The sequence below is a fragment of the Lepisma saccharinum genome, chromosome 16 (genome assembly GCF_977018435.1).
Source record: "Lepisma saccharinum chromosome 16, izLepSacc3.1, whole genome shotgun sequence".
NCBI classification, from domain to species: Eukaryota; Metazoa; Arthropoda; class Insecta; order Zygentoma; family Lepismatidae; genus Lepisma; species Lepisma saccharinum.
In genome coordinates, this window is record NC_139244.1 from 45,237,922 (window position 1) to 45,254,514 (window position 16,593).

The 16,593-nt window shown below is 43.4% G+C and overlaps 1 protein-coding gene across 8 annotated transcripts in view; it reads right to left on the reverse strand.

Moving 5' to 3' along the window:
- The window catches only part of Lmpt (four and a half LIM domains protein limpet), a 718,337-nt gene that overhangs the window by 78,090 nt on the left and 623,654 nt on the right, over positions 1-16,593 (reverse strand). Inside the window, exon 1 of one of the 8 annotated variants that reach the window (XM_083138105.1) lies at positions 191-563. The exons of the other annotated variants lie outside the window; for them this stretch is intronic. Within the exon in view, the coding sequence (XP_082994231.1) occupies positions 191-386 (196 nt within the window). The 5' untranslated portion in view covers positions 387-563. Of the gene's footprint in view, positions 1-190; positions 564-16,593 lie in introns of those variants that run through there. 8 annotated transcript variants of the gene reach the window in all.

Below are 16,593 nucleotides of genomic sequence, written 5' to 3' on the forward strand. Positions count from 1 at the left end.
TTTTTCGAAACGTGAGATTTTTTCTTAAAATCTTCCCTGGCAAAAGCCACAGTTCCAACAGCATCTTAATACAAACGAGGTTTGCTCTGTTACCTAGGATTTCCTAATTAAAAAACAACATAATGCATGCGATCTACATAGCGAAGTAATAATAATAGAGAATGTTAGGTTTGACCGGACGATCGCCTACCTATGTCAATCTTTTTGGAGTCCCCTTGGAGGCACGCGTCTTTCATGGCACATTCGAACTTGTCGCCCGGAAGGAAAGATGACAGAACAGCCACATCTTCCTTATTCTCCTTCGCCTTCTTGATCCGATCCTCTCCCACCGTCTTGGTGGTGATGTGGAGCCTGGTGTCCAGCTGTTCGGCAACTTCGGCAGCCATTTGTGCTTTTTCGGCGAGCTTACCCGGCGTTCTAACTCCTCGTCCACGTTAGCGAGTGTATACGTACTGGCCGTGTGACCTTCACGGAATGCAGCAAGACGTCTAGTTTGTTTGTAACCCACGGACGGAGTACGCTGTACACAAACCATGCATTGTGGTTTATCCGAAGTGAGGGGCGTGCGCTGTGGAACGCTTTACCCACGCGCGAGCAGACGACGAGACTGAATGACAAAACACGATCGATAAACGCGAGGCGCTCATTTGTTTACAGCGGCCGGCTGGGAATCTGGTCTTCGCCAAGGCGGATGCGTGCAGGTGGGTCAATGAGGGTAGCGTGAACGGGCATTGGTTGACGAGAAATGACGTTGTGTGTCAGGAAGCACTTGAACGCACAAGAGCACTTTGCAGCAAACATGATTGTGCCTGAAATTATCAGCTAAGCCAGTGCAGTGCTGACGCTAATGTGGGGCCAGGGGGTCGCCCGTCCCCCCGAAAAGAACAGGGGCGTATCGTGTGGCCCAGTTATCATTGTGCAACAACAATATTTAATAACATAATTTTTCCGTGCCAGTGTCTAAGTTAACGTGGGGCCAGGACAACACGCTCCTTGATAATCAGCTGCTCGACGTGTCTATGTTATCAACATGTAACATCGCTGATTGATTGATTTGGTTCATTTTACTTCGCCTTTCTGCCACTTTTGGGTAATTGTGAAGATGAGGATGAGTGATATGATGAAATGACACTCACAAAGAACACCCGTGCCCAGGGATTCGAACCCGGGACCCCAGGCACCATAGCTCGATGTATCTGCCAATCAAATGTACAAGAAATCTAGTTTTAGCTATGAAATTGGAGAAATTTCTCTGTTGAAGTCAATAAATGAATAAAAGATTTCCATTTTGTAGCTCCGTACAAGCCTGCACAACATTGGTCAGTCTTTAAGTGACACGCGAAACACTTGCCTGCAGTTCCCTGAATTACTTCGTAATATTTTCCTTCTTGTTCTATTACAGCCGGCTGTGATTTTCTTTTAATATGGAAAACCATATGGGTTTCTTTATAAATATCTAATTTTTCCAAGCCCAGTGTGTTAAAACTATATTGCATATATGTTCTCTAAATAATTTTCTGTACGAGTCTGACGCGATGGGTCTGCCCCTCTAGTTCCTACTTTGATTAAGATGAGAGTCGTGCTTGCTTCCCTTCCAAACTCCACTCTTCGATGCTGGGAGTAAGAATTGCGCTTCACGTTACGTAATACAACTACGTCATCGTCCTCCATGCCGGAAAATGGCAAGGCGCTGCCGTTGATACGGAGACTTCCTCAAGTTACTGTTTATAAGAGAAAATTAGCAAGGAGCTAAAGGAGTTGTGACGTCACTCCATGCCACCTCGTTCCAATAGAGGAAAAGATCGCCCGCCCAGTGGAACAAACGTTCTTGAGATACTCCACAGACTATTCGTCAAAAACTGGACTGATCGTGCGATAACATCATCTTGACGTCCGTATCTGTTCATGGACAATTTGTCAAAGTGATACAACATGTCGCATGCTGGCAAAGCTTCTCCAAGCCCGTACCCAAGGGGGGGCAAGGGGGCCATGCCCCCCCTCGAGCCATGAAATATTTTAATGCGAAACTACAAAAAACTACAAAAAAACGGACGGTTTTTCACATTTTGCAAGAATTTCAATTTTGTTCTTGCATAAATGAATGAGTTGTTTCTGGAGAGAGGTACACTCCAGAAGTCTGCACTGTAGTATATTTAGTAATTTTAGTTTTATAACCATTTATGCAAAGTTACCAAACGTCCCAATTAGGTCGGAACAGTTCACTATTTCTATTCCCGGTCCTGGTTTTCTTTGAACTGTTCTTTTCTTTTTGGTTAATTCACATTCAGAGATGTTCTTCATTATAAGAACATTCCTATAATACTTATAAATATACTACTTTGTAGTCATAGATTATCTTTATTACGAATCAAATCAAATCATGACTGTTCAATGGTGGTGGCATAAGAAAATTGAAAACATTGTTAATTTTTTAATATTGTATTATTCAAATACTTTTGAGAATTGTGATGGAAGCAATAAGCATCGAGCTGTACGCCAGGTAAGCAACTGTATTTTTTTATTGTCGGGTCAGGGAGAGAGGAGGGGGGGGGGGGCTTATCACCGAGTTGATTTTTTCCCCCGTTACTTTGGTCCATAATATTGCAACACTACAATTGTACATCCAGCTGCAATATTGCCGGACCCTGTAGCAGAGTGGTTAGCACATCGCGCTGCGACGCCAGGGGTCCCGGGTTCGAATCCCGCTCGGGCATGGTAGTTTGTGAATGTCCATTCATCAATTTCATCACTCATCCCCATCTTCGCGAATTAGCCAAGAGGCACAAAACGCGTTCTACCTTAGCGTTGGTGGTCACATCCAGGGTACGAATTCCCATGGTGGAGGGGGATCTCGCACCTTCCCACCAACGATCCTGTTCTATTAAAATTCACACCCCATCAAAATTTTCCAAGAGGAAGAGTTTGTGTTATAACAATAAAAATAAGCTATTAGTCTTGACATCATACATATTTTACTAAGAATAATATCAGAAACACATACAAAGAAGGAAAAACAAAGAATAATGTTTGTGTGTGTGTGAATGTTGCTTGCATACATCTATCTATCTATCTATCTATCTCTCTCTCTCTCTCTCTCTCTCTCTCTCTCTCTCTCTCTCCCTCCTCCTCTCTCTCTCTCTCTCTCTCTCTCTCTCTCTCTCTCTCTCTCTCTCTCTCTCCCTCCCTCTCTCTCTCTCTCTCTCTCTCTCTCTCTCTCTCCTCCCCTCTCTCTCTCTCTCTCTCTCTCTCTCTCTCTCTCTCTCTCCCCCTCTCTCTCTCTCTCTCTCTCTCTCTCCCTCCCCTCTCTCTCTCTCTCTCTCTCCCTCCCCTCTCTCTCTCTTCTCTCTCTCTCTCTCTCTCTCCCTCCCCCTCTCTCTCTCTCTCTCTCTCTCTCTCTCTCTCTCTCTCTCTCTCTCTCTCTCTCTCTTTAGAGATGGTAACAGCATGCCGTTAAAACACACTTCTATAGTCATAGACAGTGGCGGCTATTAGGGAGACGAGTGATGCTCCCTCACTATGCTAAACTTTATCTACCAAGATAAACTGAAGTGATAAACTGTTCTTTGCAATCGAATTTCAATCGAATTTTTTATTTAGTTTATTTTACTTCGCGTTTTGTGCCTCTTGGCTAATTTGCGAAGATGGGGATGAGTGATGAAATGGTGAAATTGATGAATGGACATTCACAAACAACCAAGCCCGACCGGGATTCGAACCCGGGACCCTTGGCGTCGCAATCGAATTTGCAGATGTGAACAATACCACACACTGCTTCAATGAAGATGGTGTGGGATGCACAACTATTCTTTTATTAGCCCCATTTCTTGAATGCTAACTTTTCTTTTCGTCGGATTCAACGGAAAGAATTAGGTACATAACATTTCTTCATTGTTTAAGTATGAGAGCCTCATCTAGGCAGGGAAGAGGGGGGTGCAAATTCGGTGCAGGGGGTGCGAAAATCTATTTTCGTCCTGGGCGCCGAAATCTCTAGCTACAGCTCTGATAAGGAAATATTTCCTTTTGAGAGACCATTAACAGATTTTCACCATTATAGAAACATAACACAATAAAATTATGAAATTTCATTGACCATTATTTATAGAAAGCAATAATTAAATAAAATTAAACTTATTAAAACATTTCAGCTATTGTCTAATTTCTCGACATTTTGAACCAGTTGTTAAAAGAAATTAATTTGCTACTTTATAAATGTACCAAATTAATTTATTTACACGTTTAATTATATTAATTAATGATTTAATAATTGATATATTTTATGACAATAATATATATTTTTTCCTTCTCTCTCTCTCTCTCTCTCTCTGTTCTCTCTCCTTCCTACTTTCTCTTTTCCTTTCTTTCTCTCTCTGTTGCTTCTTTTCCTCTTCACGCACAGAGAGAGAAATCCATTTCTTTCTCTTCCTCCCTCTATCTTCTTTTCTCTATCTCTCATTGTCTCTTTCTTCTGTCTCTCGCCTTCTCTTCCCCCTTTTTCTCTCTGCTTTGTGTGTCTAGTGTCCAGTTATATCAAGACACCTTCAGAAAATATCCATGCATTTTTAATTTATTTGAAAATTCATGGCAAGCTACGCAGAATATGCTTCCAAACGAGATTTGAAAAATATCAACGAAGAAAATTAAGAATATATTTCGGGATTAGCTGCATTTGCTCAAAAGGAGACGGTATTGCATTGTTTGGCTATAATTAAGAATAAGGATTATTCTCAAGGTTTGTTTTCAACTTTACGCAATCATTTAATAAATTAGCCGTTAAGACTTGTATGTTCCTTACATAGTAAGTTGTAATAAACTGAGAAATTCATCTTTAGGGCTTCTACCCCCTCCCCCCTCACTATTTCGCCTTTAGATGGCGGCTGCTGATAAGGGATGACCCCCGCCTACCAGACATAAAATTCTGTTTACGGGTCTGGTCTGAGAGCTCTATTAGGCAGTGTTCACACTGTGGTGACAAGCAACACGAGCCTCTCCAGTCCGAAAAGGAAACAAACATTGCGCACGCGTAATCAACAGACCGGAACGTACGATGCACGCGCCATGAGAAAACGGCCCTGTCCGAGTGGCACAATAGCGAAAAGAGACATGTGCAGTTTGTCGTGTCAGTTCTATGCGAAAGGATGCATTTATTCCTCGAAGTTCGTTTCCAAGTCACACATGTCGCTTGTTACTTCGGTCCGAAAGTTCCCTTAGGGAAATTTCACACTGAAGTGACAAGTGGCACTACGTTTCACACCCTAGCGACATGACAATGCTACAGACATCGTCAAGTGACACGCGACACATCTTCCTTGTCGCTTCATCGTAACGCGACTCTGAACCAGAGGTTCAAGGTTCGAATCCCAGTTAAGGCTTGGATATCTCATCAGTTCCATGCCCAGCGTCACGGTCAACCTTGATACAGAAAAGCGACCAGAACGGAAGCATAAAATTTCGCCACGTTGAGTGTTGGTCACTGGAAAAGAACGCCGGAATCCTCTTCCGCATATCTCTGCTTCTCCCTCTCGCTTCCACAGCGATGACGTCACGTTGCCTTTCTTGTATTCCTCATTTCCCCTTTGACCCGGCACTTTCTCGACAAGTGGATCTTTCTTTCTCTTTTTTCATAATTCACATCCAACGCAGTCTTCGCACCAGGAGGTCGCAACCTTCCTAACCCGTGGCTTGTTTTTTTTTATTATTTATCAGTGGAACATGGAAAGGCAGGGACCAGTAAAACAAGGACAGTGGGTGACTGAGCTAACGTGGGGTAGCACCAAGCCCCTACCATTGGGCTCTTGAACCAGGCACCAAGGCGTTTGTGGTTCATTTCGTGGTCACATGCTGTTCTCCGAGTAACAAGAATTCTCAGCTGTCGGCGAACATTTGTCTGTTTATTCGAGGCTCTGCTGATCGTTGCACCTATCAGGGAAGGTTCGTTCGTTACCATGGAGACGATTTGTTGAAGTATTGTGCGACATAGCCAAACCTAAAAACATGCAATAGGGACTTTAATAAAATGCTTCTGCACTGCCCAATCTTTTTTGTTTGTTCAACTGCGTCTTCTATTTCCTTCTTTTCCCCTCTTCCTTCTCTCTATTTTCTTCTTTTCCCCCTCTTCCTTCTCTTTCCATCTCTCTCTATTTTCTTTTCCCCCATCGTCCTTCTTTCTATTTTCTTTTCCCCCTCTTCCTTCTCTCTATTTTCCCCCTCTTCCTTCTCTACTTTCTTTTCCGCCTCTTCCTTCTCTCTACTTTCTTTTCCCCCTCTTCCTTCTCTCTACTTTCTTTTCCCCCCTTTTCCTTCTCTCTATTTTCTTTTTCCCCCTCTTCCTTCTCTCTATTTTCTTCTTTTCCCCCTCTTCCTTCTCTCTTTACATTTCTCTCTATTCTCTTTGCCCCCTCTTCCTTCTCTATTTTCTTCTTTTCCCCCTCTTCCTTCTCTCTATTTTTCATTTCCACCTCTTCTTTCTCTCTATTTTCTTCTTTTCCCCTCTTCCTTCTCTATTTTCTTCTTTTCCCCCTCTTCCTTCTCTTTCTATTTCTCTCTATTTTTTCCCCCTCTTCCTTCTCTCTTTTCATTTCTCTCTATTTTCTTCTTTTCCTCTTTTAATCTCTCTCTCTCTCTCTCTCTCTCTCCCCTCTCAGACACACACACACACACACCCTACACACACTTTCTCTTTCTGTCGTCTCTCTCTCGTTTTCCTCCTTTCTTTCTTTCTGAAACAGGGAGATAGGTAGAAAGTAACAAATGAACAATAAGGAATCTTCACAACACTACTTCTAGATGGAGAACAGTGCACCCGATATGCCCAATTATGCATAAAACTCAAACTAAAAAATCATGTTTTCCATTGTTATAAGTCGGGATCTTAACATTCTAAATTCACACTTATGTTATTTTCACCTCAACTGAATACTTAGGACTGTTACCAGAACTACACGGGTGATGCAGGGGGGCAATTCTGATTGAATACGTTACAGAGAACTTAACTTTTCCATTTTTACCCACTTCTAGTCGAAAAATCCCTCTTTCCCTAGCTTATCCAGGCAAAAAATCCTTTTTGCGGGGCGGAAATCCCTCCTCGACGACAAACCGCACCAGTAAGCTCACAAATCATTCAAGAGCACCTATTAATCCTGGTTAATTCGCCATTTTGTCGCCGGCGTCCATCTTATCTGGCTAACGTGGGCCGAATTTTCAAGCTATATATCACCCTCGCGTCCTACCTGCTAGGAACCACATTCTCCGTTCCTTAATTATTGTCTGCCAGCGAAGTCGTGATCAGCAGAGAGTGTCTCTCTTAATTAGGATCCCGCCTGGCATTATTATTCACAGATCGAACGCAGCGCCATTATTGACAAGTTTATCAACTAACGTGTGGCCGCGACATGCTACTGTTGGAGCTCGAACGATTGTAGGGTTTGGGAACAGTTGAAAGGGAAAGAAAGATGGACGTGTCAGCTTGTCACTTTGCGATTAGCGACATCTACTGAATTTGAAACGAGTTAGCGCTGAGTTGCGACTCTATTATTCATGGAGTTGCTGATATTATTGGATAAAAATTTTACGCACCGATTGATAGGAGCCGCGATGGTGGTGTGGTTTAGTGGCCTCCCGGATGGCGTAGTGGTAACGTCGTCGCCTTGTGATCAAGAGTCCCGGGTTCGATACCCGGTTGAGGCACATGGCATAGTGGTTCGGATCCGACTTTAAACTGTAGGTCCAGTCCCGATTAGCCTTCCTGTGCATAAAGTGGACTTAAAACAACAAATCAATCAATCAATTAAGTATATGTGATGTTTGGAGTGGTTAGCATAGCGCGCTACGAAACCAGGGGTCTCGGGTTCGAATCCCGGCTAAGACTTGGATGCTTGCGTTGTCCGTAAAATGAGAAAAAACTGATATGTAGTGCGAATGTTGACAAAAAGTGTGAATGACGGGGGATACCACCGAATAGGGGTATTCCTTAATACCTAGGTGATAAAAAAAGTTGGCAGGGCGTCTGACTGCCACGTGGGGCTCACCCCGCCTCAAATCAATGGGTACCTGGGGGCAACCCTTTAGGGGGGGGTGGGGTAAAGGCAGCCGGAGCGTGGTGCTCACCACCACTTCCAAAATGGCCTAGATCGAGAATGTATAGTGCGGGTCCCTACCTCCCCATCCTCTAAATGCGCCTTCATGGCACGGTGTTATGTCAGGTCGGGACTAAATTACAATGCGATGCGATTAAACCATCATCCATATCGGGAATCGAACTCGAAACCTCTTGATTCCACAACAAGTAGGAAGAAGAAAACTAAAGAAATTGCCATTATTATGGATGGATAGACTGTATACAATCGTTTTGATCGATTGATTTGGCTTGTTTTACTACGGGTTTCTGCAATTTTTGGCTAATCGGGAAGATGAAGGATGAGTAATATGATGAAATCAATAACGGGGCGCTCACAATGAACACACATGTCCAGGCCGGGATTCGAACAGTACAGACTCATACAAAAGAAATAACCACTTATATGTGGTGCAGCATTCCTTTGGGAGCCAAGTTTGATCAGCGGCTTTTCATTGGGTGATGTGTGACCAGAGTCCCTTCGATGTTGGTTTGTTTTCGCGACCAGAGTGCGTTGCTTCCTTACCTCTATCACCAAGGAAAAAAGCGTTAGTAAGTCAGCTACTGCGCAACCCAAGAGGAATATCAATTCACTTCAGCAAGAGAACGCACGGCCGCATTTCTATACTTCGTCGCGTCCACAAGTAATGCGCAATGGCTGATTGAGACTGACCGGTACCCGACGTGCAATCGTCCCTCTCTCATTGCATCATGTCATTGTTGGCGTCTAAAAACGTCCGCATGCGTCACCGGTTGAGTGATGAAACGAGTTCCCGCGCATTTGCGGCCGCCTCCTCTCATCTCCGCTTGAAAAGCCATCATCGCCTCCGCCGTCATTAAGGATTCCGACCTGTTGTTTTACTCGGCCCCGCATCATCACGCCTTGGAGCTTATTTATCACCTCGCCATTTTAGTATTTAGCCCATTGTTGTCATTTGACATGTCAGTCGGGACAGAATGAGTTGACAATATGGGCAGAATGCAAATGAATGTTAAGAGGAAGGAAGGAGAAGGAGAAGAAACAATCAGAATAAACAAACACAATGTAGGCCGCATATATGGTCTTGAGTGCATGAAATAGGAATATTTAAAAAGAAAAGTGTTGGAAAAAGGGTCAAGGTTATTTGAAAGTGCACTAAATGTTTTGAAAGCAGCAGAAGATCGAGAGAATGTTTTGAAACAAATAGAAAAGGGCACGAAATGACGGAAAAAATAGAAGGGGGAGCGAAGCGAATCAGAACGAATAGAAGAGGGAGCGAAGCGAAAAGGAATAGAAGAGGAAACGAAGCGAAACGAAAGGAATAGAAGGGGAAACGAAAGGAATAGAGAAAACGAAGCGAAACGAAAGGAATAGAAGAGGAAACTAAGCGAAACTAAAGGAATAGAGGAGGAAACGAAGCGAAACGAAAGGAATAGAAGAGGAAACGAAGGGAAACTAAAGGAATAGAGGAGGAAACTAAGCGAAACGAAAGGAATAGAAGAGGAAACGAAGCGAAACTAAAGGAATAGAGGAGGAAACGAAGCTAAACGAAAGGAATAGAGGAGGAAACGAAGCTAAACGAAAGGAATAGAGGAGGAAACGAAGCGAAACGAAAGGAATAGAGGAGGAAACGAAGCGAAACGAAAGGAATAGAAGAGGAAACGAAGCGAAACGAAAGGAATAGAAGAGAAAACGAAGCGAAACTAAAGGAATAGAAGAGGAAACGAAGCGAAACTAAAGGAATAGAAGAGGAAACGAAGGGAAACGAAAAGAATAGAAGAGGAAACGAAGCGAAACGAAAAGAATAGAAGAGGAAACGAAGCGAAACGAATGGAATAAAAGAGCGTGCGAGGCGAATCGGAATGAGTAGCGTGGAACGACAATATTTTAAAAGAATATAGAAAACTCTGTAATGAAATTAGTGTTGCCCACGAGACGAGACTTTGGACACATCATCAATCTCGTCTCGTCTCGAATTTTTGAAAGCCTGTCCCGTCTCGTCCCGTGGGCAACACTAAATGAAATGGAAAAAAGAGCAACCTAACAAAGAAGAACCTAACAAGACGAAGAATCGCAAAGGGATTATAATCTAATCGCAAAAGAAGTGATAGAGGATGGAGAGAATACGTAAAAGACTACGAAACAAAATGGAAGAAATGTGAAAGCCGAGAAACAGATTAATCTTGGAAATCGCAGAGATCATGATGGGAGATGGGAAATGGAAAACAAATTGAGGGAATCGGAAAAAAATGAAATAAAAACCAATCAAGGAGGCAGCGAAAATGCCACGAGAGTGGAAAGGTTACAAGCTTACCTAACAATTCGAGAGCAAAACTGGCTACTGAGGTCCGTTCCGTGTACAAGAAAAGGCAACAGGACTGGGTCATTAGTAGGAAACGGATTTTTAAGTTCTTATAATAAATTAATAAACATAATTATTAAATAATTATTTCACGAAAAAAAATGTTTTAGATGCAATTTGTGTACAAAAGTTACTATTTTTAGTGCAATGAATACTATTCTTTGATTATAAAAAACATATAAAATTTGTCCAATGTAAAAACTTTATATTTTGAATTCTCCGTATTGAAGTTCTTCCAGTCATCCGCTTGTTCAGTCACGGACACTTCTGGGTTGTAGCAACAATCCCATTAGCATTCAATGTGATCGTTACAACCCAGAAGTCTCTACGCCGCAGGAAGTTATTGATGCAAACTTCATAGATCAACTGCTCCTGATTCCCAAGGCAGGTTCGGTTCTCGCCGAGGCGTAGTGGAATCGTCGTCGACTAACGAAGAGGTTCTAGCTTCGATATCCGTTGGAGGCACATAGCGGTTCGGATCGCACTTTACACTGTACGTCAAGTCACGATTAGGCTACCTATCTGTGCATAAAGTGGACTTAGGAAAGCTCCTGGTCACGACACTAGATCAAACCAGTAAACAACACGTGACTTGAAAGATAAGTTTCTTGCAACTTAACTAAAGCAGCGGTCAAGGAAGAAGCTCCTTCTATCTCTTGCAACTTAACCAACGCAGTGGTCAAGGAAGAAGTTCCTTCTGTCTCTTGCAACTTAACCAACGCAGTGGTCTAGGAAGAAGACCCTTCTGTCTCTTGCAACTTAACCAACGCAGTGGTCAACGAAGAAGTCCCTTCTGTCTCTTGCAACTTAACCAACGCAGTGGTCAAGGAAGACGTTCCTTCTGTCTCTTGCAACTTAACCAACGCAGTGGTCAACGAAGAAGTCCCTTCTGTCTATTGCAACTTAAACAAAGCAGTGGTCAAGGAAGAAGTCCCTTCTGTCTATTGCAACTTAACCAAAGCAGTGGTCAAGGAAGAAGTTCCTTCTGTCTCTTGCAACTTAACCAACGCAGTGGTCAACGAAGAAGTTCCTTCTGTCTCTTGCAACTTAACCAAAGCAGTGGTCAAGGAAGAAGTCCCTTCTGTCTATTGCAACTTAACCAAAGCAGTGGTCAAGGAAGAAGTTCCTTCTGTCTCTTGCAACTTAACCAACGCAGTGGTCAACGAAGAAGTCCCTTCTGTCTATTGCAACTTAACCAAAGCAGTGGTCAAGGAAGAAGTTCCTTCTGTCTCTTGCAACTTAACCAACGCAGTGGTCAACGAAGAAGTTCCTTCTGTCTCTTGCAACTTAACCAAAGCAGTGGTCAAGGAAGAAGTTCCTTCTGTCTCTTGCAACTTAACCAAAGCAGTGGTCAACGAAGAAGTTCCTTCTGTCTCTTGCAACTTAACCAACGCAGTGGTCAACGAAGAAGTTCCTTCTGTCTATTGCAACTTAACCAACGCAGTGGTCAACGAAGAAGTTCCTTCTGTCTCTTGCAACTTAACCAAAGCAGTGGTCAAGGAAGAAGTTTATTCTGTCTCTTGCAACTTAACCAACGCAGTGGTCAAGGAAGACGTTCCTTCTGTCTCTTGCAACTTAACCAACGCAGTGGTCAACGAAGAAGTCCCTTCTGTCTATTGCAACTTAACCAAAGCAGTGGTCAAGGAAGAAGCTCCTTCTGTCTCTTGCAACTTAACCAAAGCAGTGGTCAAGGAAGAAGTTCCTTCTGTCTCTTGCAACTTAACCAACGCAGTGGTCAACGAAGAAGTCCCTTCTGTCTATTGCAACTTAACCAAAGCAGTGGTCAAGGAAGAAGTTCCTTCTGTCTCTTGCAACTTAACCAACGCAGTGGTCAAGGAAGACGTCCCTTCTGTCTATTGCAACTTAACCAACGCAGTGGTCAACGAAGAAGTCCCTTCTGTCTATTGCAACTTAACCAAAGCAGTGGTCAAGGAAGAAGCTCCTTCTGTCTCTTGCAACTTAACCAAAGCAGTGGTCAAGGAAGAAGTTCCTTCTGTCTCTTGCAACTTAACCAACGCAGTGGTCAACGAAGAAGTCCCTTCTGTCTATTGCAACTTAACCAAAGCAGTGGTCAAGGAAGAAGTTCCTTCTGTCTCTTGCAACTTAACCAACGCAGTGGTCAACGAAGAAGTTCCTTCTGTCTCTTGCAACTTAACCAACGCAGTGGTCAACGAAGAAGTCCCTTCTCTCTATTGCAACTTAACCAAAGCAGTGGTCAAGGAAGAAGTCCCTTCTGTCTATTGCAACTTAACCAAAGCAGTGGTCAAGGAAGAAGTTCCTTCTGTCTCTTGCAACTTAACCAACGCAGTGGTCAACGAAGAAGTTCCTTCTGTCTCTTGCAACTTAACCAACGCAGTGGTCAACGAAGAAGTCCCTTCTGTCTATTGCAACTTAACCAACGCAGTGGTCAAGGAAGAAGTTCCTTCTGTCTCTTGCAACTTAACCAACGCAGTGGTCAAGGAAGAAGTCCCTTCTGTCTCTTGCAACTTAACCAACGCAGTGGTCAAGGAAGAAGTCCCTTCTGTCTATTGCAACTTAACCAAAGCAGTGGTCAAGGAAGAAGTTCCTTCTGTCTATTGCAACTTAACCAACGCAGTGGTCAACGAAGAAGTTCCTTCTGTCTATTGCAACTTAACCAACGCAGTGGTCAACGAAGAAGTTCCTTCTGTCTATTGCAACTTAACCAACGCAGTGGTCAACGAAGAAGTTCCTTCTGTCTATTGCAACTTAACCAACGCAGTGGTCAACGAAGAAGTTCCTTCTGTCTATTGCAACTTAACCAACGCAGTGGTCAACGAAGAAGTTCCTTCTGTCTATTGCAACTTAACCAACGCAGTGGTCAACGAAGAAGTTCCTTCTGTCTATTGCAACTTAACCAACGCAGTGGTCAACGAAGAAGTTCCTTCTGTCTATTGCAACTTAACCAACGCAGTGGTCAACGAAGAAGTTCCTTCTGTCTATTGCAACTTAACCAACGCAGTGGTCAACGAAGAAGTTACTTCTGTCTATTGCAACTTAACCAACGCAGTGGTCAACGAAGAAGTTCCTTCTGTCTATTGCAACTTAACCAACGCAGTGGTCAACGAAGAAGTTCCTTCTGTCTATTGCAACTTAACCAACGCAGTGGTCAACGAAGAAGTTCCTTCTGTCTATTGCAACTTAACCAACGCAGTGGTCAACGAAGAAGTTCCTTCTGTCTATTGCAACTTAACCAACGCAGTGGTCAACGAAGAAGTTCCTTCTGTCTATTGCAACTTAACCAACGCAGTGGTCAACGAAGAAGTTCCTTCTGTCTATTGCAACTTAACCAACGCAGTGGTCAACGAAGAAGTTCCTTCTGTCTATTGCAACTTAACCAACGCAGTGGTCAACGAAGAAGTCCCTTCTGTCTATTGCAACTTAACCAAAGCAGTGGTCAAGGAAGAAGCCCCTTCTATCTCTTGCAACTTAACCAAAGCAGTGGTCAAGGAAGAAGTTCCTTCTGTCTCTTGCAACTTAACCAACGCAGTGGTCAACGAAGAAGTCCCTTCTGTCTATTGCAACTTAACCAAAGCAGTGGTCAAGGAAGAAGTTCCTTCTGTCTCTTGCAACTTAACCAACGCAGTGGTCAACGAAGAAGTTCCTTCTGTCTCTTGCAACTTAACCAACGCAGTGGTCAACGAAGAAGTCCCTTCTGTCTATTGCAACTTAACCAAAGCAGTGGTCAACGAAGAAGTTCCTTCTGTCTATTGCAACTTAACCAACGCAGTGGTCAACGAAGAAGTTCCTTCTGTCTATTGCAACTTAACCAACGCAGTGGTCAACGAAGAAGTTCCTTCTGTCTATTGCAACTTAACCAACGCAGTGGTCAACGAAGAAGTTCCTTCTGTCTATTGCAACTTAACCAACGCAGTGGTCAACGAAGAAGTCCCTTCTGTCTATTGCAACTTAACCAAAGCAGTGGTCAAGGAAGAAGCTCCTTCTATCTCTTGCAACTTAACCAAAGCAGTGGTCAAGGAAGAAGTTCCTTCTGTCTCTTGCAACTTAACCAACGCAGTGGTCAACGAAGTAGTCCCTTCTGTCTATTGCAACTTAACCAAAGCAGTGGTCAAGGAAGAAGTTCCTTCTGTCTCTTGCAACTTAACCAACGCAGTGGTCAACGAAGAAGTTCCTTCTGTCTCTTGCAACTTAACCAACGCAGTGGTCAACGAAGAAGTCCCTTCTGTCTATTGCAACTTAACCAAAGCAGTGGTCAAGGAAGACGTCCCTTCTGTCTATTGCAACTTAACCAAAGCAGTGGTCAAGGAAGAAGTTCCTTCTGTCTCTTGCAACTTAACCAACGCAGTGGTCAACGAAGAAGTTCCTTCTGTCTCTTGCAACTTAACCAACGCAGTGGTCAACGAAGAAGTCCCTTCTGTCTATTGCAACTTAACCAACGCAGTGGTCAAGGAAGAAGTTCCTTCTGTCTCTTGCAACTTAACCAACGCAGTGGTCAACGAAGAAGTCCCTTCTGTCTATTGCAACTTAACCAACGCAGTGGTCAACGAAGAAGTTCCTTCTGTCTATTGCAACTTAACCAACGCAGTGGTCAACGAAGAAGTTCCTTCTGTCTATTGCAACTTAACCAACGCAGTGGTCAACGAAGAAGTTCCTTCTGTCTATTGCAACTTAACCAACGCAGTGGTCAACGAAGAAGTTCCTTCTGTCTATTGCAACTTAACCAACGCAGTGGTCAACGAAGAAGTTCCTTCTGTCTATTGCAACTTAACCAACGCAGTGGTCAACGAAGAAGTCCCTTCTGTCTCTTGCAACTTAACCAACGCAGTGGTCAACGAAGAAGTCCCTTCTGTCTCTTGCAACTTAACCAACGCAGTGGTCAACGAAGAAGTTCCTTCTGTCTATTGCAACTTAACCAACGCAGTGGTCAACGAAGAAGTCCCTTCTGTCTATTGCAACTTAACCAACGCAGTGGTCAACGAAGAAGTCCCTTCTGTCTCTTGCAACTTAACCAAAGCAGTGGTCAACGAAGAAGTTCCTTCTGTCTCTTGCAACTTAACCAACGCAGTGGTCAACGAAGAAGTCCCTTCTGTCTCTTGCAACTTAACCAACGCAGTGGTCAACGAAGAAGTCCCTTCTGTCTCTTGCAACTTAACCAACGCAGTGGTCAACGAAGAAGTCCCTTCTGTCTCTTGCAACTTAACCAACGCAGTGGTCAACGAAGAAGTCCCTTCTGTCTCTTGCAACTTAACCAAAGCAGTGGTCAACGAAGAAGTTCCTTCTGTCTCTTGCAACTTAACCAACGCAGTGGTCAACGAAGAAGTCCCTTCTGTCTCTTGCAACTTAACCAACGCAGTGGTCAACGAAGAAGTCCCTTCTGTCTCTTGCAACTTAACCAACGCAGTGGTCAACGAAGAAGTTCCTTCTGTCTATTGCAACTTAACCAACGCAGTGGTCAACGAAGAAGTCCCTTCTGTCTATTGCAACTTAACCAACGCAGTGGTCAACGAAGAAGTTCCTTCTGTCTCTTGCAACTTAACCAACGCAGTGGTCAAGGAAGAAGTTCCTTCTGTCTGTTGCAACTTAACCAAAGCAGTGGTCAAGGAAGAAGTTCCTTCTGTCTGTTGCAACTTAACCAAAGCAGTGGTCAAGGAAGAAGTTTATTCTGTATATTGCAACTTAACCAACGCAGTGGTCAAGGAAGAAGTTCTTTCTGTATATTGCAACTTAACCAAAGCAGTGGTCAAGGAAGAAGTTCTTTCTGTATATTGCAACTTAACCAAAGCAGTGGTCAACGAAGAAGTCCCTTCTGTCTCTTGCAACTTAACCAAAGCAGTGGTCAAGCAAGAAGTTCCTTCTGTATATTGCAACTTAACCAACGCAGTGGTCAAGCAAGAAGTTCCTTCTGTCTCTCGTAACTTAACCAAAGCAGTGGTCAATTAAAAAAAAATTATCTTGCAACAAAACAGTCTTGGGGTATTATTGACACCAGTTTCTATGGCAGGAAAAGCCACAGACCACACTGTGATCAGACGGAGGTCCTGGTCATAGTGACTGCATAAACACACACGAGTAGGTTGATCCGCATAGAAAAAGAAGACCAAAACATCCCGAACAAAAGTTATGAAGTATCGAGTAATGCCTTCGATAGCAATACTCATAAAC